The 23,787-nt window shown below is 39.0% G+C and overlaps 1 protein-coding gene across 3 annotated transcripts; it reads left to right on the forward strand.

Moving 5' to 3' along the window:
• The first annotated feature begins 38 nt into the window (after nucleotides 1-38).
• Nucleotides 39-23,308, forward strand: SEPTIN2 (septin 2). 3 transcript variants are annotated; one of them, XM_049802101.1, is made up of 13 exons: nucleotides 39-131; nucleotides 2,511-2,543; nucleotides 3,709-3,829; nucleotides 8,180-8,266; nucleotides 9,175-9,298; nucleotides 12,178-12,312; nucleotides 12,601-12,718; nucleotides 14,052-14,153; nucleotides 14,471-14,616; nucleotides 15,247-15,330; nucleotides 17,758-17,815; nucleotides 19,725-19,837; nucleotides 20,292-23,308. In XM_049802101.1, the coding sequence occupies exons 2-12, from the start codon at nucleotides 2,535-2,537 to the stop codon at nucleotides 19,827-19,829; spliced, it is 1,089 nt and encodes a 362-aa protein (XP_049658058.1). In that variant the 5' UTR covers nucleotides 39-131; nucleotides 2,511-2,534; the 3' UTR covers nucleotides 19,830-19,837; nucleotides 20,292-23,308. The 3 variants fall into 3 exon arrangements, with proteins under 3 accessions (XP_049658058.1, XP_049658059.1, XP_049658060.1); XM_049802102.1 differs by having other exon boundaries at nucleotides 41-136; XM_049802103.1 differs by lacking the exon at nucleotides 39-131 and adding an exon at nucleotides 416-807.
• Nucleotides 23,309-23,787: the final 479 nt, after the last annotated feature.

Genomic DNA, 23,787 nt, shown 5'->3' on the forward strand with positions numbered 1-23,787 from the left:
CTGGGGGCTGGGCCTTCGGGGCGGGGCGGAGGGCCTCGGCTCCTCCCCTCCTCCTTTCCCCCCTCCCCCCCCGACGGTGCGCGCGCGCGGGAGCGGAGGCTGGGGTCGTTGGCTGTGCGAGGCGCCGGGAGGTGAGGTGACGGGAGAGGAGGGCAGGGGAGGGGCGCTGGTTTCCCTCGGTGGGGCTCGGGGGTCCGTCTGCGCGACCCCTCTCTGGAGGGGCGGTGAAGGAGAGCCCCTTCCCCGGCTCTCCCCTCTGGGCGCTCCCGCGGGACGCGCTCGGCGGGCCGGGGCTGAGGGAGGAAGGGGCTGAGGGCAGGCAGCGGGACGGCCGGGAGGGGGGCGGGGGAGATGCTGGCGAGGAGGAGGAAGTGGGCCGATGGGGGCTGCGGGGCGGGGCGGCGGCTGTGGAGCCGCCAGTTGCCTGGGGGTGTCGGAGAGGTTCGGTAGCGCCGGGCCTGCCTCCGCCGAGCGCGGGGCCTTGTGGTCGCCTGAACGCCTGAAGTACCCGCCGACGGGAGGGCCTCGGAGCTGCGGTTCCCTCTTTCCAGAGGGGGTGAGGTAGTCCCTCCGGAGCACTCTGCGCGCCACGCTTCATGCGACGCTCTCGTAGAAAACTCCCCGCCGGGTTGTTGAAACCGGAGGGGAAGGAACGTGATCGACCAGCTCCAGAGGAAAATCTGGACTGCTTTGAGACTACCTGCTCCTGCCTGCGTGGGAGCGCTCAGCCGCTGCCCTGAAGGGAATGCTACGGGAAAGATCCTTCGTGAAAGATTTCTGTGCTTCTGTTGGTCCATATATTAAAACGTAATGTAACTACAGCCATCTGCATAAATAGCTCTCCTTTGTTTCTTGGTAGCTGTGAGAAACTTTCCTCTGCTCTTAGCCTGCCTCTGAGAAATAGCTGGGTGACAGACAAGCCTCGTGAATTAAAAGAATGTTCTTCTGTGTTCTGGCGGGATCTAGTTTTGTTTGGCATTGAAAATCTCTCATGGAGAATGGTTAAGCAGGGATCAATGACATCACTCGGCAGGAAACACTCTTGGAAGGAAGAGTTGCTATTGGAGCAGTCTTGCATGGTGATAAAAGTCTCAGAAATAACCCCTTCAATAGTTGATTGCTTTATAGGTCATAGACCAGCTTGTTGACTGAAATACAGACATTACAGATACTAGATTTTATTTTTAGCATGAAATTTCACTTGAGAAGCATGTTGCCCAGTTTTTATTCTGTGTGTATAATCAGGATGCGTAATGATGGTGAGCTAAAAAGCTGCATCTTAATAAACCCAAAGGAGGTTGCACTTTTAGATATATACATACCCAGCAGCTTTGAGAAGCAAATGCCATAGCTGCTGGAAATCATCAACAGTTTGCAAACGACTTTGCCTTCTGCCTGGCACAAAAAAGGTTGGGCTTTTGTCCATCTGACACTGGGCAGTTTGCTTTGACTTCAAGATGGCTTTTTGATGGGAGTGTCATACATTGAAGCAATTCAGTGTCATTTCACATGAGGCTGAACTCACTGACAAAAATCTGCTTGGAAGACGGGAAGAATCAGATGGTGATAATTTCAAATCCGTAGAATGAAAGTGGGAGTGAGCTAGATAGGTAAAAGACGGCTATGGTATGTGGACTTCGTGAGTGGGAACAGATACCTTTTTGGTTAGAGGGCAAGCCAGTGGAGGGACTAGAAAGGGGACTTGGAGACTGATCACTTGAAGATACAGCATATGCTGACATTTTTATATTGTCATAGTAATTTATATGATCTCTTGAAGTCATGCAAGTTAGCGTGATGGAAGTGTTGGCAGGTCTTTGTCAAGAGAATTTTTTGCATAGAGGTGTTAGATGAGAGATTATTTTTTTGTGTGAGTGTGTCTGCTTTGTATTTCAAAGTGATGCAGCTGCATGTGAAAATCTTACCTTGGCAACAAAAGTTAAAATGGCTGAGTTTGCAAGCATCCAGACAAGAGAGGAAGAGAAAATGTTTTATTTTGAAGCTGTCAACTCTTCACAGAACACTCGAGCATGAAAGGAAATGTTGAGGGGAAGGAGGCTTTAAAAAAAAAATAATACCCGAGTTGGGTTTTTTATCTTTGAAAAAACTGTTTCCTGTAAATAGTAAGATGTCTTTAAACAGTGTGGTTTGGTTAGTTTCCGGAAAGGATGTGAACTTTTCTTATTTAGGCTTCAAAACAGTTTATTGTACATCTAAATTGGAAAGTGCCTTTAGCACCACGCATTCATGTTGCTTGAATTTATTGCCCAGTGATGATAATAGGAACAATGGTTGCTGAAAATTTTGCCCCTTGTTAATACCGAAGAGTCAAATACTTGTACTCTGTGAAGCAATTGACACTGTTTCAAATTCTGGACATCCAATCAAGAATGTTTCTTTTTTATGTCCAATGGTGGATATTATATTGTTTTGTGGGTTTTTTTTTTGTTTTGCGGGTTTTTTTTCTTGTATGATTTTCAGTAAACTGAAAAACATCATTATTTTTCCAGATTTGTTCCTGACCTTCCATAAAAATGTCCAAGGTAAGAACAACATTTCTATCTTCCAGTGTAACAATGTGAAACAGATATTTTGGTTTTAAATATTAATCTGCAAGGGCAAAATGTGTAACTTGGATCGTGTTTGATGGTGATGCGTATGCTAAATTTTGGGTCATAAGTAAGAGAGAATTCACTTTTAGAAGAAATACCATTGAAAGGTTGAGTGATGTAAAACATATTAAAGTAGTTTCCTACAAGTATAAACCTTTGGAGTTTACTAATACTCTTGGAAGGATTTAGTTTTGGTCATGGAGTTGCATACAAGCTCCCTGGTGCATTTTCATTGGAACTTCCATTCTGCTACTGTGTTTTGAACAGGAATCATTTAAGAAAGGATGTTCTTAGATTTAGTTTCTTCATTTACTAATAGCGTCAACTGATCTTCCAGTAAAATCCTTCATAAACAATGTGATAACTTAAAATATTTTTGACATGCTGGCATTCATCTAATTCTTGGTCCCCTGCGTTTGGTATAATGGGTAAAACATCCATGTTAGCTTATTGGAGTGAAATGAATGATAAAGGGTGCCTAAGTAATGTGTTTGAAGAGGGAAACTAATAGATCTAAAGATTTCGCTGCAGTATTTGTAGTAGTGGGCATTTGAAACACTATTGTGTAAATTCCCCCTCCCCACCCCCCACCGCCCTTTAAAAGAGATCTCTAAAGAGGACTTCCAGCAGATAGCTATCACTTCACTGGTTGTTCAGGGTTTTCATTTGGATGTGGTGCTAAAAACAGATTAGAAGTGGTCACCTTATTTAAGTCCATAAACATGGGATACAAGCTTCTTTTATTTCAAATGTGTGTGAAGACACTGTTTAAAAAGTGTGTGATTAGTGAATTCACTTCATACGTGAATGAATAAATGTTTGGCTTTTTGTTTCTTTTTTACTTCAGGTGATCCTGTCTGGGTGGCTGACTAAATGAATTCTTTCTTTTTTCTTTTTTTTTTTCTTGTAAACTCTAGGTGATTGCAGTTGTTCTGTACTTCATTGTGAAACCATTGAGCAGTAGGAACACCCATGTAGTTTTCTCTCTGTATGTCATGTGGCTTCCAACCATTTGAAATAACTGAGGAAGGGAGTTATACAAACAAGTATGTCTTGAGTGTTGCTTATTATTTTCTTTTTTTTTCTTTATTTTTAGCAACAGCCTGCTCAGTTTACCAATCCAGAAACCCCTGGCTATGTTGGATTTGCAAACCTTCCCAATCAGGTTCACCGGAAGTCTGTGAAAAAAGGGTTTGAATTTACTCTTATGGTAGTTGGTAAGGAAACATTTTATAGTCTTTCTCAAAATCAGTACTTGCTCACAGGGAATTTGGAATTAAAATGTATGTTACTTCCACCATCGTAAGGCTTCAGCTTGCCTCAGAAAGCTCTTCTGTGCTGTAGCATTCAACTTTCTTTTATAGTTTATTAATTCATGCAGCAGTTGTTTTCCACACTACATACCATGTTTGAATACATTGATAAGTTTGTGGGTGGAGAAATTCTGTTGTGCACTGTAGTGGTCATTACTTCCTTCCTTTGCTCCTGTCTTAAAGAATTCAAGCATTCTATTTAAAATATAGTTTTAAACTGGGTTTGCATTTGAATACAATCTTTATTTGCTTGCATGTCCTGATTAAGAGGCTAGTATTAAGGAGACTATTCTATTTAAAATGTTCTTTATGCTTCCATGGTTCAAAGGAATCTGAATACTGGTCTTTACACCCCTTCTAAATACTCTTGTAAGAGAAGAATGAGGATTGGATTAATTGGTTTTGATGCAAGCTGCTACTCTTTAAATTGATCTTGATTTTCTGTTAGCAATTATAACTTAAAGTTTAATTCCACTCAATATTTCATTGAGAATCTGTGTTGATATCTGGAATGGAAAGAAAAATCTAGTGTGACTGCAGAAATACCTTGATCCTCTGAGAAGTTGGTGTTATTTTTGCAAATTAAGTAGGCTCCCAAATCAGGCTTGGGCATCTTCTGTATCTCTCCTCGTCATACTGCTTGGGAGCTGTAACTTCTGAGTTTTGGTGTTTGAACTCTGTAATTGTCCCTTTTAAAATAGGCTTTTGCAAAAAGTACCTTAATAGAATTAGGTTCTTTATTACCTGGCATCACAAGAAGTAAATCCCATTTGTGTGTTAGAGTTGTCCAAGAGACTTCACAGTGGTAATGAGCCAGAGAGGTGAGGCAGTATGTGATAGGAGATGTTTAAGTTCTTAATTGTTTTGGATTCCAGTAGTTACAGAAAGAGTCTGTGCTCAAACCTTTCATTAGTTTTGCCAAATGGCAGCCCTAGCATTCCTTTTATCCTGTTTCTCTCTTTTGTATTTCAGTGTTGGACAGACTTGGCCCTTATTTTTGTCTTCCTAGAATTTTATCATAGTTGTTTACTGTATCTTTCATTGGATTTGCTTAGGATAATATCATAATGGATCATAAAATCTAAGGATAAAGCCAAACTATAAGGAGATGCTTCACATTATGGTATCTACTGTAACTCTTCAGAATTTACTGTTCAGTGATCCTAAAAATCTGAACAGTTCTGAGAAACAAAAGATGTACTTTCTCTGCTGCAGCTAAACTTAATTTCCAGATCTCTTAGAGATTAATTGCAAATAGTACTATATGAAACAGTTCTGGCAGAAAGCTGTGTAAAATTATATAAACCAAACAGTTTTTTCTAGCCTCTTGTAGAAGAGAAAATAGGAAGAAAATTACATGGTGTGAGAGTAACAGAAAGGCAATTAACCCCACCCATGTCTTAGAATAAAATTTAACTTTAGAGTCATTGCCTGCCAGTGTTTTAAGGGATAAATGGAAGGTACAGAAAGAGAACTTGGAGAAAAGTAATTTCATTGAAAATTTGGAGTGATATTTTAAGATACACTAGCAGAGGGAGGCAGTCAATGTAAGATAAAATAAACTGTGCTTTAAATTGTTGATTGTTTCAACAGTTTGGAATGTGAATTCTTTCTCTTGAAATGTGCATGGGGTTTAAGTATGTTCTCTTGTGGGCTATATCACAATGCCTGTATTGAACTATTATTCTTCATTAAGTTGTCATGCTTCTTAATTTCTGAGCAGGAGAATGTTTCTTTAAAAGCTATCTGCACTGACAGAGTCCTAATCAATTATTTTTCTTCTTCGCATTGTTTTTTTCTGCCATTGTTTATTCTGGTTTGTGACAATATGACCTGGGGTTTATAAACATTTGGCTGCTTGGCTGTGTTGCTTCCAAAGAAATCCTTACTACTTGCATTTATTAACAATTTCATGTTCATTCTCATCATTAAGCTGTAACTTCATCTAAATAGTTATTTCACTTGACAGTGTGGTGGGTTGACCCTGGCTGGACGCCAGGTGCCCACCAAAGCCGTTCTATCACTCCCCCTTCCTCAGCTGGACAGGGGGGAGAAAATATAACAAAGGGCTTGTGGGTTGAGATAAGGACAGGAGAGATCACTCACCAATTACTGTCACAGGCAAAGCAGACTTGGCTTGGGGAAAATTAACTCAATTTATTACCAATCAACCAGAGTAGGGTAATGAGAAATAAAACCAATTGCCAAAACACCTTCCCTCCACCCCTCCCATCTTCCTGGGCACAACTTCACTCCTGGATTCTCTACCTACCCCCGCCAAGCGGCGCAGGGGGATGGGGAATGGGCTTTATGGCCAGTTCATCACACGTTATCTCTGCTGCTTCATCCTCTTCAGGGGCAGGACTCATCACACTCTTCCCTGCTCCAGCATGGGGTGCCTCCCACAGGAGACAGTCCTCCACAAACTTCTCCAACGTGGGTCCTTCCCACGGGCTGCAGTTCTTCACAAACTGTTCCAGCATGGGTCCCTTCCATGGCATGCAGTCCTTCAGGAGCACACTGCTCCAGCGTGGGTCCCCCATGGGGTCATGAGTCCTGCCAGAAAACCTGCTCCGTGGGCTCCTCTCTCCACAGATCCACAGGTCCTGCCAGGAGCCTGCTCCAGCGTAGGCTTCCCACAGGGTCACAGCCTTCTTCGGGCACCCACCTGCTCCAGCGTGGGGTCCTCCATGGGCTGCACATGGATATCTGGCTCCCCCATGGACCTCCCTGGGCTGCAGGGTGACAACCTGCCTCACCATGATCTTCACCACAGGCTGCAGGGGAATCTCTGCTCCAGTGCCTGGAGCGTCTCCTCCCCCTCCTTCTTCACTGACCTTGGTGCCGGCAGAGTTGTTTCTCTTACATGTTCTCACTCCTCTCTCCAGCTGCTTTTTCCTTCTTAAATATGCTATCATGGAGGCACTACCACTATTGCTGATTGGCTTGGCCTTGGTTGGCCGCAGGTCTGTCTTAGAGCCAGCTAGTATTGGCTCTGTTGGACATAGGGGAAGCTTCCAGCAGCTTCTCACTGAAGCCACCCGTGTAACCCTCCCTTCTACCAAAACCTTGCCACACAAACCCAATACAGAGTCACTAAACTCTTAACTAAATGTGGCCAGTAGTTAGAATAACTACTCTTTTCATTAATCCTTCACAGCGACTATGAAAACTGTTTTGTTATATATGTAATATTTACCCAGACTGAAAGTATGGAATGTGCCACTGGTTAAAATCATACTTTTTTTTGGTTTTGCTGAAATGATGCCATGTTACTGTTGAGTTTCTCTGGCTGCATGTCTCTTCACTGGTGAAGGCTGCACAGATAAAATCTGATCTGAGAGATGCATTCTGTAAGGCATTAAAAACTGTCAGCTCCTAGTAAAATCTTTATTTAAAAAATAATTCCATTTCTTTTTTCTTTTGTTCAGATATTTTTGTCAGACTCTTATAGTCTGTGTTACTCAGAGGGATCATGCGGCCCATCATTTTTAACATCTAATTTTTTAATTAATTCTATCAACACCTGAAATAAAACCAAAATTCTAGAAAAGGATTTGTTCTGTGAATTCAAGTACTGAGCACTTTGAGTTGCTGGTCTTTTTTATGCTGTGAATATTTTTTGAACTTTCGTCATGGCTTAGTTGGCAGCCCTAGAACAAAAATATATTTATGGTACACTTTGGTGTACCATACTTTGGTAATCCCCAGTTTCATGAGTGAAAAAAAAATGGCTCTGTGTCTATGCTCAGTGGCCATGTCATATTCTTCTTCCCTTGGGTTCTTGTTTGCTGTGTTAGTATAAAAAGAAGTAAATCACAGTTTGTGATGGCTGGCTGTGCAGAAGTTCAGTAATGCCTTTTTTATTGTTTAAATTCATGATATAGCCTAGGCAGGATCTAGCTTCTTACTGTGTATGATCTTTTACATTCTGGATTGATAGCAGAAAAGCATGCCTTAAAAAATCAGGAGGCATGAAATGGGAAATTTTAAGTCTAAATTGATCAGAACTCCACTTGACTAGCAGATTTAATTACAAATCATCAGTGAAAGCTCTGAGAAAGTGTATTATAAAGCTGAGATGTAAAAATTGTTATTTGACCTTCTTGTGCAAACTTTTCTAATATGCTATAAATTTTTAAATTAAAATATTTACATTTAACATGAAGAAATGTATAGTCAGATGATACTGTCTGGATACAGTTGAAATTATTTATGTAAATATGTTGAGTTTATCTTTATGTTGAATCACAGGTGAATCTGGATTGGGAAAATCTACATTAATAAACAGCCTCTTCTTGACAGATCTCTACCCAGAAAGGATAATTCCAGGAGCTGCTGGTAAACACACCTTTGTTCTAGTATCTCTGTTCTTGATATTTTTGGAGTTGAATGCTTTTATCTTTGCATTTTAGGAATAGCCAGTAGTGATTTCTAGCTTTAATAATTGCTAATGTATTTCCTTATACTTGAACTGTTTGATAGAATTGGTTCCCTCTGTATCCAGGATGTATATGGGGTCTTTGTTGTTTATTCCTTGGATGTATTCATATTGGCGCCTAGAAAGTTGATCCCTTCTTTTGCTTAAAAAATGTCATTGTGTCACAGTAAGGTAAATAATGAGCTAAACCAATCAGAAACTTCCTTTAATTTTTAACCTATTGCAGTTCTAAACATATGCATTGTTTATGTCTGCTTGGACTTGCAACTTGACTCCTTTGCTTTGGGTTGATATTTAGTGAATGTGAACTTCACCTCCTTTTCTTCAGTCCCTTGTTCCTTTTTTATTCTGTTAACCAAGGCATACAATAATCCAGCAAAAGAGAATGTTGTAAGAAAATAGAGGAAGATGCTGGGTTTTTCCCTCTTTTCTACTTGTTGAATGACTGGCTTTAATAATTTATCATGTTAGCTGATGACTGCTTATCACTTTCAACCTTAGGAAGAAAATCCGTTACGTATAATTTAGTATTGTTCTCCAAATGCCTGATTACCTACAGTTTTTTCTCAGTCCTTTTTGCCTTAGTTTCTACATTATATTTAAGAGCACTATGAAATTTCATACAGTCTGCTAACAAAATCTGAAGAACTTAAGTACTGAGCCTTGCTGTTAAGTTATCAGGCCTTAAAAGGTAATTTGTGGAATAATATTTATATGAATGCATCTGCCAATTAATCTTTTGAGTCTATCTCAAAATGACAAAGTCTTATGAATTCTCTTCTGAAAGATCAAGTTTATTGTCTTTTAGAAAAGATTGAACGCACTGTGCAGATTGAAGCCTCAACGGTTGAAATTGAAGAGAGGGGTGTGAAACTACGTCTGACGGTTGTAGATACACCAGGGTACGGGGATGCTATCAACTGTCGAGACTGGTATGTACACAGGGTATATATTGATCTATGTATGAAGACCAACATCCATTTCCTATTTGTTCTGGGGGTGGGGAATAAGTAACTGAAGTGGGGCTATATTAATAATGATACACAGTTCAAAGTAGGATGGCCCAAGTGGCAACCCTAGCTCTTTAAACGCTTCCATTCCAAATTATACTCTAAGTCGTTATCTTCCCTTTTTTTGGTGTGCTATGCAAAGTGCTGAATTTGAGGTGTGATTTTTGGAAAGATGGGCATGTTTTCTAATTTTGAGGAAGCTTAATTTAAGTGTTATGAGTTCATTCAGATACATGTTAAAAGGCATGAAGAACTTCCACACAACTTGAAATAAATTTTGTGACATGGATATTTTTTAAGTTTGGAAGAGTTATAAGTGAACAGTGACCTTGAAATTTTTATAGTCAGAAAGCAATGGAACCACTGGGACACAAGAAATTCAACAATACTCTGAGAAAGTAGTTCATCTAGTCTTTAGTGCAAGTAAAAATCCACCTTTAGATCTTGTCATATTGATTTGAGCATTCTCAGATTCTGTGCTTCATTTTTAAGTGCACTTTCATCATCTTTGGTTTTGGTTGGGGTTTTTTTGAGAAATTTACATTATAATAAGTAATTGAGTACTTAAAGTACTAAAAGTACATTATAATAAGTAACTGAAAAATAGTCTTGAGATCAATGGCAATCAGTTTTCAATGGTAATCCCTCTTCCCCCATCTCTCAAGCCCCTGAACTTCAAGGCAGGGACTGGGGAATTGAATTCCCTCCCGTCATGAGTGATGATCAGGTTTGAGGCCACCTGAGGAACTTGAATATACATAAATCTATGGGACCTGGCAAGATGCATCCCATCTCGTCAGGTTATCTATGGCAGATGTAGTTGCCAAGCCGCTCTCCATTACATTTTAAAAGTCACGGCAGTCAGGCAAAGTCCTCACTGACTGGAAAAAGGGAAACATCATGCCCATTTTTAAAAAAGTGTCATGGCTTAACCCCAGTCAGCAACTAAGCACCTCGCAGCTGCTCACTCACTCCCCCCCCATGGGATGGGGGAGAAAATCAGGAAAAGAAGTAAAACTCGTGGGTTGAGATAAGGACGGTTTAATAGAACAGAAAAGAAGACACTAATAATGATAATGATAACACTAATAAAATTACAATAGTAATAATAAAAGAATTAGAATATACAAGTGATGCACAGTGCAATTGCTCACCACCCACCAATTGACGCCCAGTTAGTCTCCGAGCGGTGATCCCCTGCCCCCACTCTCCCTCAGTTTATATACTAGATGTGATGTCACATGGTATGGAGTACCCTGTTGGCCACTTTGGGTCAGCCGTCCTGGCAGTGTCCCCTCCCAACTTATTGTGCCCCTCCAGCCTTCTTGCTGGGTGGGCATGAGAAGCTGAAAAATCCTTGACTGGACACAGAGGTGAGGCTAACTGGTCAGTACTTCCTAGGGTCCTCCTTTTTACCCTTTTGTCGTGGTTTCAGCTGGGATAGAGTTAATTGTCTTCCTAGTAGCTGGTATAGTGCTATATTTTTGAGCTAGGTATGAGAAGAATGTTGATAACACACTGATGTTTTCAGTTGTTGCTAAGGAGTGTTTAGTGTCCCTCAAGGGTCTGTAGTGGGACCAATACTGTTTAATACCTTCATCAATGACATAGTGGAATTGAGCCCACCCTCAGCAAGCTTGCAGACACCAAGCTGAGTGGTGCAGTTGATTCACTAGAGGGAAACGATATCATCCAGAAGGATCTTGCTAGGCTTGAGGAGTGGGCCCATGCACACCTCATGAAGTTCAACAAGGCCAAGTGCAAGATCCTGCACATGGGTTGGGGAAACCCTCAATACAGACTGGGAGTTGAATGGGTTGAGAGCAACTCTGCAGAGAAGAATTTTGGGATACTGGTGGATGAAAAATTGGACATGAGCCGGCAATCTGCTCTTGCGTCCCCAAAAGCCATTTGTATCCTGGGACACATCAAAAGAAGTGTGGCCAGCAGGTGAAGGGACGTGATTCTCCCCCTCTACACTGCTCTTGAGACCTGCATCCAGCTCTGGGGCCCTCAGCACAAGACAGACATGGACCTGCTGGAGTGGGTCCAGAGGAGGACCATGAAAATGATCCATGGGCTGGAACAGCAATGAAGAAGGGCTGAGAGAGTTGGAGTTGTTCAGCCTAGAGAAGAGAAGGCCCCATGGAGACCTTACTGAGGCCTTTCAATATATAAAAGGGGCTTATAGGAAAGATGGAGAAAGACTTATTACCCGGGCCTGTAGTGACAGGGCAAGGGGCAACGGTTTTAAACGGAAAGAGGGTAGATTTAGGCTGGACATAAGGAAGGAAGTTCTTTACAATGAAGATGGTGAGACACTAGGACAGGTTGCCCAGAGAAGTTCTGGATGCCCCATCACTTGAAGTGTTCAAGGACAGGTTGGATGGAGCTTTGAGCAACCTGACCTACTGAAAGATGTCCCTGCCCTTGGCAGGGAGGGGTTGGACAAGATCTTTAAAGGTCCCTTCCAACCCAAACCATTAATACTAGCCAAAAGACTAACCCAAGATAAATTTGCTGTAGAGCTTAAGATGTGTGTTATATGTATGTATAATTTACCTTAATAAAAAAAAAAATTATGCATAGTAGTTTGTTATTCTGGAATTCACGTAAAAATTTAAGATTTATGCTCTTCTACTTTCACAGTCTTACAGCACCAGTAAATGAATTTTTGTCCACTAACAGGTTGGTTCATCAGAAGGATGTCTCGCTGTTTTAATATTACCTTTGAAACATCACTAAAATTATTGACCATTTGGGAATGAGCATGATTTCTTGAATCCATATTTGTTTTACAGTTTTAAGACCATAATCTCTTACATTGATGAGCAGTTTGAGCGATATCTGCATGATGAGAGTGGTTTGAACAGAAGGCATATCATAGATAACCGGGTTCATTGCTGCTTCTATTTCATTTCACCATTTGGTCATGGGTAGGTGTTTCTCTGTCATTTTATTTTTTAAATTATTTTACTTTGGGGAGTTGGTTTGTGCCTGTTGACTTAAATTTTCAGAATCAGATTGCCATTACTTAAGGAAGTCCTAGAACAGCTGGAATTAGTTTGGTATGTTCTTTTTCTCTGTAAGGAGAGAAATCTCCTTATTGGTGTGAAAATAAAATGGTAATTTAGATTAAAAATAAATTAAACTTTTTCCATTTTTTAATCAGCCTTAAGCCTTTGGGTAATTTAGATTAAGAATTTTCCATATTTTACTTTTAGCCTTAAGCCTCTTGATGTTGAGTTTATGAAGGCCATACACAACAAAGTAAATATTGTACCAGTGATTGCAAAAGCTGATACACTTTCTCTGAAAGAGCGAGAAAGACTAAAGAAAAGGGTAAGTATTTTTCTAGCTTGCTGAAAAATTTTGTACTTTGTTTATAGTAGCATGGTCACTGAAGAGAGGGGCATTCTCACTTAACTTTCCTCTGTCCTAGCCAAGAAAAATATAATGTCATGTACAGTGTAACATTATTTAATATGTAGTTTGATATCTTGTAACTTCTTTTATTATGTATTTAACTGAGAAATTGTCCTTAAAATGTTGCCTGTGAAATGGCAGGTTGACTACATTAACAATTACATGATGAGTGACTTTTGAAACTTTGGAAAAATATTTAAATGTGTTTGCTAATGGTAATTGCTCCCTAACCTGTTTAATGAGTCACAAAGCAGAGATGGTATCTGCATCTACAGTGTGCATGTATTTTTTTACCCAGTCAGAATTCTGATAATTGAAAAATAGGATTTTCAGAGATTTTTCTGATTTTGGCGTTGTTTTTCTTCCCTTATGTCATCCTCTTGTAATACATTCCACTGTTTTCTTCTATGGGCAAGAGCTCTTGACATATTCAGTCTTGCAGGACTTGATGCTATATTTGCTGAGGTGGGGGTGGGGGGCAGGAATGCAACAAACCATCATAAGTTAATAACTATGAAATTTAGAAAGAAATGTTAGAATTAACTTGGCAGAAGGCACACTTGATCCAGTCCTAGCTGTTATATTTAAAACTTTATGGTTTTTTTCAGTTATTCTGAACATCCTTATAGTTATCTTACCCAACTTGCAATAAAAAGAGATATATACTTTAGTTTGATATATGTATTATGCTAGAATTCTGCAGAACTAAAGATTTAAAAAAATTTTTTATAAAGAGCAAAATTCAGGTTTATGGCAAATGGATTCCAGCTGCAGATGCCATTCTTAGCAGTCATGAAGACAGAATAAAGTATTTCTTGTGTCTGTAGCTTAGTTAGATTTTTAAACACTCCTGCCCCTACCCCCCAAATAGTAATTCAGAGGCAAGAGCAAGGAGTTTTAGGCTGTTCAAAGCAATGACGACTTCTGAGTCAATGCTTTATAATTAAAAAAAAACCAACCAAACAATTGCAAAGGTTTAAAAAAAGCACAATTTCTTATGTGTAATCCACAAAGGATGGTGTTTATTTGAATGCTATTGTTTGTCTGAAAGTCTGTAGCAAGCAGTTGTTGAATATCCTGAAGAAATATGGTGTTTAAAAACAAATACTTGCTCAGTAATTTGGATCAGTGAGATAGGCCCAAATTTCTCAAGACACTGTGTATAACTGATTAAGTAATTTTACCTTAAGATCTAAAAGTACTGATTTTACATGTATATTATTTCTATTTCTTATATGATAAATCTCAGATTCTGGATGAAATAGAAGAGCATAGCATCAAGATTTATCACCTGCCTGATGCAGAATCAGATGAGGATGAAGATTTTAAAGAGCAGACCAGACTCCTGAAGGTATGACTGGCTTCATAGGTTACATATGTGGAAAATATACTGTATCTTTTTGGACTGCTCAGATGGCTTTAGAACAAGATACATACGGTGAGTGACCTGTGATGAGGCCTTGAGTGAGTCACTGTGTCTCTGTGCCCAGGCTTCCCTATCTGGAAGATGGTGGTAACAATTACTTTTTTTTTTTTTCCTTTACACCTTCAAATTAAAAGCATTAGGAACTTATTACCATAATATGCAGTGCTGAGCAGAATAGGAGTTGTTCTTGGAGTTGTTTATTCTGGTTCATTATTAGTAATTTTTGCATTTTTGGCTTTCAGGCCAGCATTCCATTTTGTGTAGTGGGATCCAATCAGCTCATTGAAGCCAAAGGTAAAAAAGTTAGAGGTCGACTCTACCCATGGGGTGTAGTTGAAGTGGAGAATCCGGAACATAATGACTTCCTGAAGCTGAGGACTATGTTAATGTAAGTTAGAAAATTCCATTTAGATGGTAGTTTAAAAAACAATCGGCAGGAAGATACTCAAACACTGTATTGGGGGTTTGGAGTGGTTGTGGAATCCTTGGAGACATTCAGAATTTGTCTGGAGAAGGCAATGAGCAGCCTCAACCTACCTGTCCTAGCCTGAGCCGGGACTGGACCGAATAGGCTCCATAGGTTCTTTCCAGTCTGAATTACTCAGTGATTCTGTGAAAATAATCTTTTGTTGAACAGAGTGTTGTATTGCTATTCAGATCCCCAGGAACATAAACCAGGTTGCTTCACACCTTGTGCTTATTTAAATATAACTGTATGTAGATACATGTCTGCAAAGTTAAAAAGTCCACCATGCTTTGCTACTGTTTCCCCTGCCCAGCACTGCTTCATCAAATACCTCACCCAGGAGAACAGCTTATGTTGGGGCTGCCTCAGGGTCTGAGGTGGTCTCTGTATGTGTCTTTTATTGCACCAGTTTACCTTAAATTGGCTTTAAAATTAGCACGTTAAATGGGTGTATGTGCTGAACACATCCAATACAGTGCTGAATGTGAGAGTTGATTAAGCAAGCTGATGCGACACAAGTATGTTTTCTCTTAATTTTTTTTCTTCCTCCAGCACCCATATGCAAGATCTTCAGGAGGTAACCCAGGATCTCCACTATGAGAACTTCCGCTCTGAGAGGCTCAAACGAGGTGGCAGGTTGTCATCTTATGGTTACATGCTGTTTCTTTCTCTTCCGATTTTTTTGTCTCTCAATGTCTTTCCTACCATTTCATTGCTAGGATTTGGTAGATCATGGACAGCTCTCTAGCTCCAGTCAGTACCAAGTTCAGTCAACCAGCTTACACTGAGTGTAAGGAAAAGTATTACTTAAATCTGAAGAGACAGTTGTGGCATTAAAAGGGGATAGTTAGATCTCTGCTTTGTTTTAAGGCTTGAATACAGTTGGATTGGAATCTTGGAAGTAAGTAAGTAGGGCAGATGTCTATGATAAATGTTATCTTAAAAAATCTGCAAGTTAGGTCAGTGCTGATATGTTAAAAAAGGGGTTTTTTTCAGAATTAACTACTGGAATATTTGGACTGCGTCTTTAAAAAGAGAAACGCAAGTCCTTCTGCACTGCTTTATTAAACGTGGTATACATAAATAATTTTCTTTGCATAGCAGTCACAGGATAATGTGTTTCAACCCTATTTTGAGCTGTGGTGGGTAGGGCAAAGCTTTCATGGTAAGAGAGACAGGCAGAACACCCCATTTTTAACTAAAATAGTTGGGTTTGTGAGTTCTTGTTGAAAACTGGGTGTTTCCTGGTTTAGGTTTTTCAGTTGCTTTCTCTTACTTCAACCACTAGAGGGTTTCATAATTGCACATTTCAGTGGGTTTGATACATTTTGCAAAGCTTTTTCCATCATGCTGTTGACATAGGGTTTGTCAGGTCCCTAGTCAGTTTTCAGGAAAAGGAGTTTGTCTCTGCCTGTAGCATTGGCCTACAAGTCCAGTTTACCCTTCAGGCAAGATGACACACTCTTCTCCCCTGACTTCTAAATCCTGTCTTCTGAAGTTCAAGCTAAAAGAAATCATATTTTTACCAAGTTCTGGTGCCTGTTATCCAACAGGTATGTACAAAGGTCTTAGAAGTAATGTAACCTAGGGTCATCCAGAGTTAAAATAATGTTTAGCAATTTTTAGAGAATTTAAAGTTGCCTCTGCCAAGGACCTGTGACAGCAAGTTGCTGTTAAGTTGGGATATCTTTCTTTGTGAAACTAAAACATGTTTTTGTATCTTGTCTAGTTAAGTGGCCCATATGTCTTTGTTTTCACATTTCTGAAGTGGTGCTAGAATGTAGTTAAGTTTACTATAAGTGAGGGTAGTTCGTGTGTGAATTTATTTCAACCTTACACCTATCCCAGAGGCAGTGCTTGACAATTAGTGCTTGTTGACTGTATTCACTAATGTTCTCAGAGGCTTTTGGGCACAGAGGAGTTTTTGACAATCTATTTCTCTGTTAACCTTTCAACAAGCATCAGTTGGTTCACTTTGCACCTTTGATGGGACTTGTGTGATTAGATCTGTTAGCAGATCTTCCCCATTGCAACATGGGATAGGAGAAATCTATTACAAAATGGTAGGTAATCTTGAAAATGTAGTACATAAAAATATTCCTATGTTTGGTTTCTCAGTGTAAAACTGGAATGTCCCAATTACACAAGAGTTTGCTGAGATACTGGTTGAGAGCATTTGCTGAATTTTGACAGAAGTAATCAATGTGCGTACTATACTTTAACATGTTATACAAAAGAAATCTTTTGGACTCTCAAAAAAAAAGGAAAAAAAAAAGAAAAGTGACTATACTAGAAAAATAATCAAACCTCAAAGTCTTAAGAGGAGCAGAGGATAAAGAGTTCCTCCAACTGGAAGGATTCCAGACATGTACAGTGTTTGTGTTCTATGGTTTTGGTTATGAGCCTTTCAGATGTTTGGGAGCAAACATCGTTCATGAAGTTAGAGATGGGCTAGAACTGCATCAAAGGAAGGTTCTGCTGGGAGGTAGCCAGGTTTCCAGATACAGAATTTCTCAGAGCACTGGTTATTTTACATGTTGCTTCCATGTTTTTGTTAACATCTTGTCCAGCATTACCTTGAACTTAGAATTTGATTTAGTTATATTGATTTATTGCACCAATGAAAGGGAAGAATTGAGTATATGTTTGCAGTATTTTTGAATTTGCTACAGCTGTGTGGTACTCAAATTGCAATTGGTTAAGATACTGTTATGCTCAGGTAAACTGTTATACTTGAATACTGTTCAGAAACAGTTTCTATTGATGCCTACAGGCAGAGATCTGTCGCATTTTAAAGTCATAGCTAGAATGGGTTTTGAAGTTTCTACTTGTTCTGGGCATAACTTTATGAAGGAGTAAGGGATAAATTGGCACCTTAAAAATAATTTAAAAACATGAATTGCAGCTATATGGGGAACGTGTTTCAAGGAATTTTGTCTGTATTCTGAAACTCTGACACATCAGATATGTTCTAAGAGCCTTGATTTTGTCAACAAAGCATTCTCTGGAAGTTAAAAATCTGGAATGAATGCACATTATTGAACAATATCCATCTTGTTTTAGGAAAATAGAAGATGAAGAAGTAAATAAAGACCAGATTCTGCTTGAAAAAGAAGCTGAAGTAAGATGACAGAACTCTACTCTTGTGATGGGGGAATTTTTATTCTTGTACCACTATTTCAGGTCAAATTATTTATATGATCATGGTCATTTGTAAATGAAAAGACGGAATTTGCTAATACAAAGTTATTCCAGGTGCAGTAACAAAACTGAATGTGAAGAGGTGTAGAGGAGTCTTGGGATACTGATTTATTGGAACAGGTGGAATCTGGTAAAATGCCTGATTCCGTTGTACTAATCACCAATGGATGTAATGCATGTTGTGTGGGGATGGAGAGCCATCCTCACGTGAGTAAAGGTTCTAAAGTTAGCAACTGCAGATTGGGAAAAAGTCAGTTCAGCTCTGCAGCAAAAGAGGAAACAGTGGTAGGAATTGTCGGAAATAAAGAACAGAACAGAAATTCTCATTCTGCCGCTATGATAAATCCATAATGCATAGCTCTAACACTGTTTGCATTGTCGCCCTAACCCAAGAATGATATGGCCAGGACTAGAAAAAGTACAGTGAATAGCAAAAAGTGGGCAGAAAGGTTGAAGTGGAGATCTGAAGCAGGTCCTGTACAAGGAGAGATGCGGTTAATGCTCTTGTTGGGAAGTAGATGACAGATGGGAGGGATATAGTAAGGGGCTTTACATAGTCATAGATGATGGGTGAGGATGAATGGGAGTCTACAACAAACAGGTCACGCTTCATGAGATTAATAGGTGGCTGATTTAAAATAAACAAGATACTTCTAAGATAGTCTGTAAATTGTGGAACTCATTAGCATGGAATGTTGTGCATAGCAAGAATGCAGATGAGCTCAAAAATGCTGAGAGATTGGGGAGTTTTACTTTCTCCATGAATGTGCTCACTAAACACAAAGGTAGAATTTTTAGGTCTAGCAAGTTCAGAATTGACAGATTTCTAGAGTTTGAGAGCATATGTCAGGAAATACTGGGTGTGTGCACCTGGCTGTTAGGCTCTTTCATGCATTTGCTAATAGCCAGTGTTGGAGAGAAGGCTGAGTTAGATGGACTTTATGGTCAGCCCTAGCACAAGCAGACACTCAGTCTTCTACCAGTGGTCTTAGTGGCTACCCAAGTCCCAAAATATAGCTAGACTAAAAGTGAAAAGGGTCGTTGTTTCAAGGAATATGAAAAAAAGAATAGTGTAAACATTTCACAGGTTTAACTTTTCATTGTTAAGCTTAACACTTTAGTTTGAGTTTAAAGTGTAGGTGCACAAAGGCAAAGACACACAAAAATATTTTCAGTAGTGAGGTTGACTTCCCATGTGTCAGAGTTGGGTACCATAAAAGAATTTAAGTATCGTGCATGCAACATAGCTGAATTAATCTTAGTAGTGAGTTACGTGATTACCCTGTGTTTAAATGTTGCAGTGCTCTAAAATTGAGCTTCAACCATTTTTAATAACGCTTAGGTCTCCTTGGATGATTTGCCTGTAATACTTGCATCCACGTAGTCATCACTAGCAAGGGAGTTGGGAAGTAATCCTGCCAATTTTTTTTGGTGACAGATACAGGTGTAGTTTGGAGGGATGTAAACAAGCTGTTTTTCTTCTGGTCATAAGCTTTGGTAACTGTAAGTGTTTGTTTAGCACTTCAGCACCATCATTTTTATGCCTTTAACTTTACAGGAAGCAGAGGCTTCCATTTAGAGATGCTTAAAAATCTCATCCCAAATTACAGTAATAAAGCCTGCTTATTTCAGTCACTAAATTTCCAACCTCTTAAGGGATGAAGAAGAGCAGTAGAGGATGCCATAACCTGAGGTTGTTACCTGTCGGATAAAGATAATGCAGATATGTGTACCCTCTTTAATATAAATAATTATTAGTGTGGTAGCAGCAAAGAATCCTATTCTGAGGTGAGATTAGGCTACAGGATTCTTCTGTGCTACTTTTCCAGCTTCGTCGCATGCAGGAGATGATTGCGAGAATGCAGGCACAGATGCAGATGCAGATGCAAAGTGGAGAAGGAGATAGTAGTGCAGTTCATGGACACCATGTATAAAGTCTTTGGTAAGATGTTCAGATGCCACTTAAAGGGTTTTTCTTTTAACTACTCATAATTGTGGTTGGTATTAAGGAGTTTTGGAAAAATGTTTGCAAGGTGGGTTTGTATAGGTTTCAGTCTTCCATTTTAATTTTTAAGGTTTAACTGTTGTTTGTGGAGTGAAATGGCTTGGAGCCAAACTAAATATTAGCGTGGTTTGTGTGTGTGTGAGTGTGTATGTGTGTGTGTGTGTGTGTGTGTGTGTGTGTATACACACACTCAAATTTTCCAGAAAGTCAACAAAATATATGCTGGCAAGAATCATGGAACGAGTCTTTGAAATTGTGTAAAGAGGTGGTTCTCAAACTCATGATGAAGTCGTTGTTTCATTGTGACTTTTAAAATGTGTGCAGTTCTTTCAGGTTTCTAACTGTAAGAAGATAGCTGATCTTAAATTGTATTTTTCTGTCTTGTTTTTAGATTACTTTATACCCTGACTTAAAAGAGAACTTCTGGAGTTGAATTACTGTGGTGTTATACCAGAAAGGAAGCCTTTTGCTGAACATGTGACTTGGAGTTTGCTTTAGAGTTTAATGTGGAAATGCATTGTGGTAACTCTTGTGATACGTATTTCATAACATGTAGTCAGTGGGTATTTTATATATTTTACACATTTGACTTTGGTTTTGTTTAGTAATTCTTATATTGAGCTTATTTAGCTTATTTTCAATTTCCCATTGTATTAGGGATACAAAATAGACATTGAAACTTTTCTAGCCTGATATGGCATTAGATAATAATTGCCTTTTTTTTTTTTTTTTTTTTTAATATGGCTTATTAGCTCCCTGCCTTTAACTTTGTATCACATTTAGAAGTAAACAGCTGTCAGTGATATCTTGTTCAGTGGCATGTGATAGTCGCCTCACTAAGGATCCCCGCAGGGTTAATTTTATACTTTTTGCAGTGTTTCCAGGTGTGTGTCTGTGAGACCATCAGCCCTTTTTCTGTCTTTGCTCAGTGCGGATGATTTCCTTGGCCTCTGCAAGTATCAAACTAAAATTCAAGCATGCCTTGTGTCTTAACAAAAGAAATAAGAGGAAATGCCTCTTTAAGGTGCACACTGTATTTTAGATGACAGGCATTATTTCCTTCAGATTTAACCTTGAGGGATGTATATTCTTTATTGTTTGCCTAAAATCTCTTATACTATTGCAAGTAATTTTTAAGAGTTTCTTGTAGGTCAGCCCAAATCAGTCCTACTATTTTCTGGCATTACTGTAGCCAAATAAACTTGAATAAAGCTGATCTTGTTAAATGAGGTAAACCCCAAAGAGTAGTTTTCTATGCATGGGTGTTTCCTATATCCAAAGTGTAAGAAGTTCTATCATTGCTAATGAGTATTTTCATACTATTGTTAGGGCATTGCAAACTGTTAACTGTAGTATAAAATATATACTAGCACACTTCTCTTTTTATAAAGTGATCTGTGCCTGACAGGATCAATGCAAACTGTGTTTTAAGGTCTTGCTCCAAGATGGAGTTAGCAGTATTACTTTGGAAGTGACTCTGGTAAGTTACAGTTGGTGTTTTTTTTAGGCCAAGGTCACTTTCCTTAACACTGATAGTAAAGGAGACTGGTTTTTAGCTTGGCTGGACTTCTACTACATATCATGTCTGGTATTGTATTTGCAGTACGTAATAACAGCTATAGTATACAGCTACATAGGTGGTAGCTGATAGGGTAAGCAGTACTACACTGTGGTTGGTTTTTCTACCATTTCTGATAAAGCCAGCAATCAGATTTCCTAATCTGATCTGTTACAAAACATTGTTATCTGAACAGCTAATAAATAGGTAGAATTGCAACTTCTTTCTCTTCTTTGAGCTCAGGTGCAACTGTGACTTTTATAATTTTTTTAATGTTTCTTTGAAAAAATTAATGGGATTTCTACAGCTAATGTATAATTGCAGTGGTACTTAAGTGGCTAGATTAAATGTAAACCTGCTAGGCAACTGAAATTTTTAGCTGCCTGAAACTACTGTTTATGAATTGGTTTATATTTGAATCTTTTGAAAAATGTGAAGTAAAATCCTGCATCATAGCCTTTGCTAGGGAGCTCCAGTTTTCTTCTCAAAAGTAATTACTGTCAAAGTTTTGCACAACTAATTTGACCTTCCCTAACCTTGAGAAAAGTGAAAATGAGAACCTTTTTGTATGTTCAGATGCACAGAAGTGCTAAGTCTCATTTTGTCAAGTATTTACATACGAAACTTAGATGGAAAAACAGGCACTTCTAAGTTCTTCTCTTGCTTTTTTGAAAGAATGTGTAGAAACAAAGTAATGTCGCGGTATTGTCAGAAAACACTCCACAACAACTTATTTATTTCTTTTGATATATTTTTGTGAATCAGTTGTCATAAATTTACCAAAAAAACTTACTGTAAACTTAAGTCATCAAATACTTTTTGAAGTCCCATGCTGTTCTTCAGTTGCCACAAACCTGGTTTCTGATAACACAGTATTTGTCCACTTCTAAGCTATTTGTCTGGTATCTCTCTGTTAAATGTTTTAAACACAGCATGCTTCAGGCACTGTCTGCTTTGCCAAGGGGAGCAACTCTGGGACATGCATGTTTTCACCTATAAGCTTGGTAGGGTATGGTAAGCTGCAATAGTACTATGAACCCGTACTTGAAGAAAAACTGTGAAATCTAAAATGTACGCAAAGGGGGACTGGTTGTACATGTAAACTCTCTCTGGGTATGTTGGTTTGATAGTTTTTTCCTGTATTTTCTAACATGGGAACAAAAGCAGATTGTCCACGCATTTAGTGCTGTTTGGTCACTACCTGTGGAATTATTTTAAGCAATGTCTTATTCTTTGAAATATCTTGTATCTATTAAAATACTTGATCAGGATAAAGTATTCTGTTTTGATTCTTAGACAAATAATTTTTGATCTACAAATTCTAGCAGGAGAAATATTTTCATTTTTGTTTTGTTTTGTTTTTTAATAGGAAAAAGCAAGTTTATGGCACTTGCCATTTTAACTGAAATACTTAAGACAGCTAATTGCTTCTTCTTCCCAAGTCTTTGGGGCAATCATTTGTAGTGTTCCTGATGTCTCTGAAGGTCTATTTCCCCTTCACTTTTCTTGTGATGCTCTTGTAATTAATGGTTTCATGGTAAGACATGAAAAGTGAGACTACCTTTCTCAGATTGTTTCAGACAGACTCAGCTAGTGGTAGAAGGCAGACTTGGGTAGAAGAAAGACAGAGACAAAAGGTAGATGTTGTTTGGTGGCTTGCTGAACTGGCCACAATTCTTTTTCTGTTACAGCATTGTAACGGTTTTTATTTTAGGAGTCAAAATACTTTGGAATTTGCAGAGCTTTATAGTTGGTAGCAAAAATTACTTGCTCTTGGTACAAAAATCTGTTATATTCTGTTTTATGTACTGCCATTGGCCAAATCTATAATAAAAACCCGCTAAAATACACTTTTTTGTTGTGGTTCATTATTATAATCAGCCCTGGCAATATGAATTTGTTTGTGGTGATATGTTTTAAATAGACAGGAGGAATGCAGATGTGGTTGAAAGAGAACACATGGATGAACCTGCATAAAATACGGTCATTGAGTATTGTATGCTCCAAGTGTATTGGTACAGTGCATTTCCCTATGGGTGTTCCCAGAGCTGCCAAAGTCCTACCTATGGGATCTTGCTTTTTCAGCAGCTTTCACCAAGCTTGCATGTCCCTTAATTAATATGTTAGCATAGAATGAAACTACTTGTTGTTAGGTGGTGCTTTAAGTGTTAAGGGTCACTGTTTTCTTCAGTTAATCGTGCTTCATCTCTGGAGAGAGGGAAAGGGTGTTTGATCTTTGTTCTAGATCAAAAGGGTTCCTTTTCCTGTGAAACAACTTCAGTGACCCCTGTGGCTGTTACAGATTAAGAGTACCAGGCTGTGTCCTTGT

This window comes from Accipiter gentilis, chromosome 6, assembly GCF_929443795.1.
Source record: "Accipiter gentilis chromosome 6, bAccGen1.1, whole genome shotgun sequence".
NCBI classification, from domain to species: domain Eukaryota; kingdom Metazoa; phylum Chordata; class Aves; order Accipitriformes; family Accipitridae; genus Astur; species Astur gentilis.

Coding starts and splice junctions, on each gene's coding strand:
- SEPTIN2 (XM_049802101.1), top strand. Junction 12,719..14,051: donor GAGAAAGACTAAAGAAAAGG/GTAAGTATTTTT, acceptor GATAAATCTCAG/ATTCTGGATGAAATAGAAGA. Junction 14,617..15,246: donor AAGCTGAGGACTATGTTAAT/GTAAGTTAGAAA, acceptor TTCTTCCTCCAG/CACCCATATGCAAGATCTTC.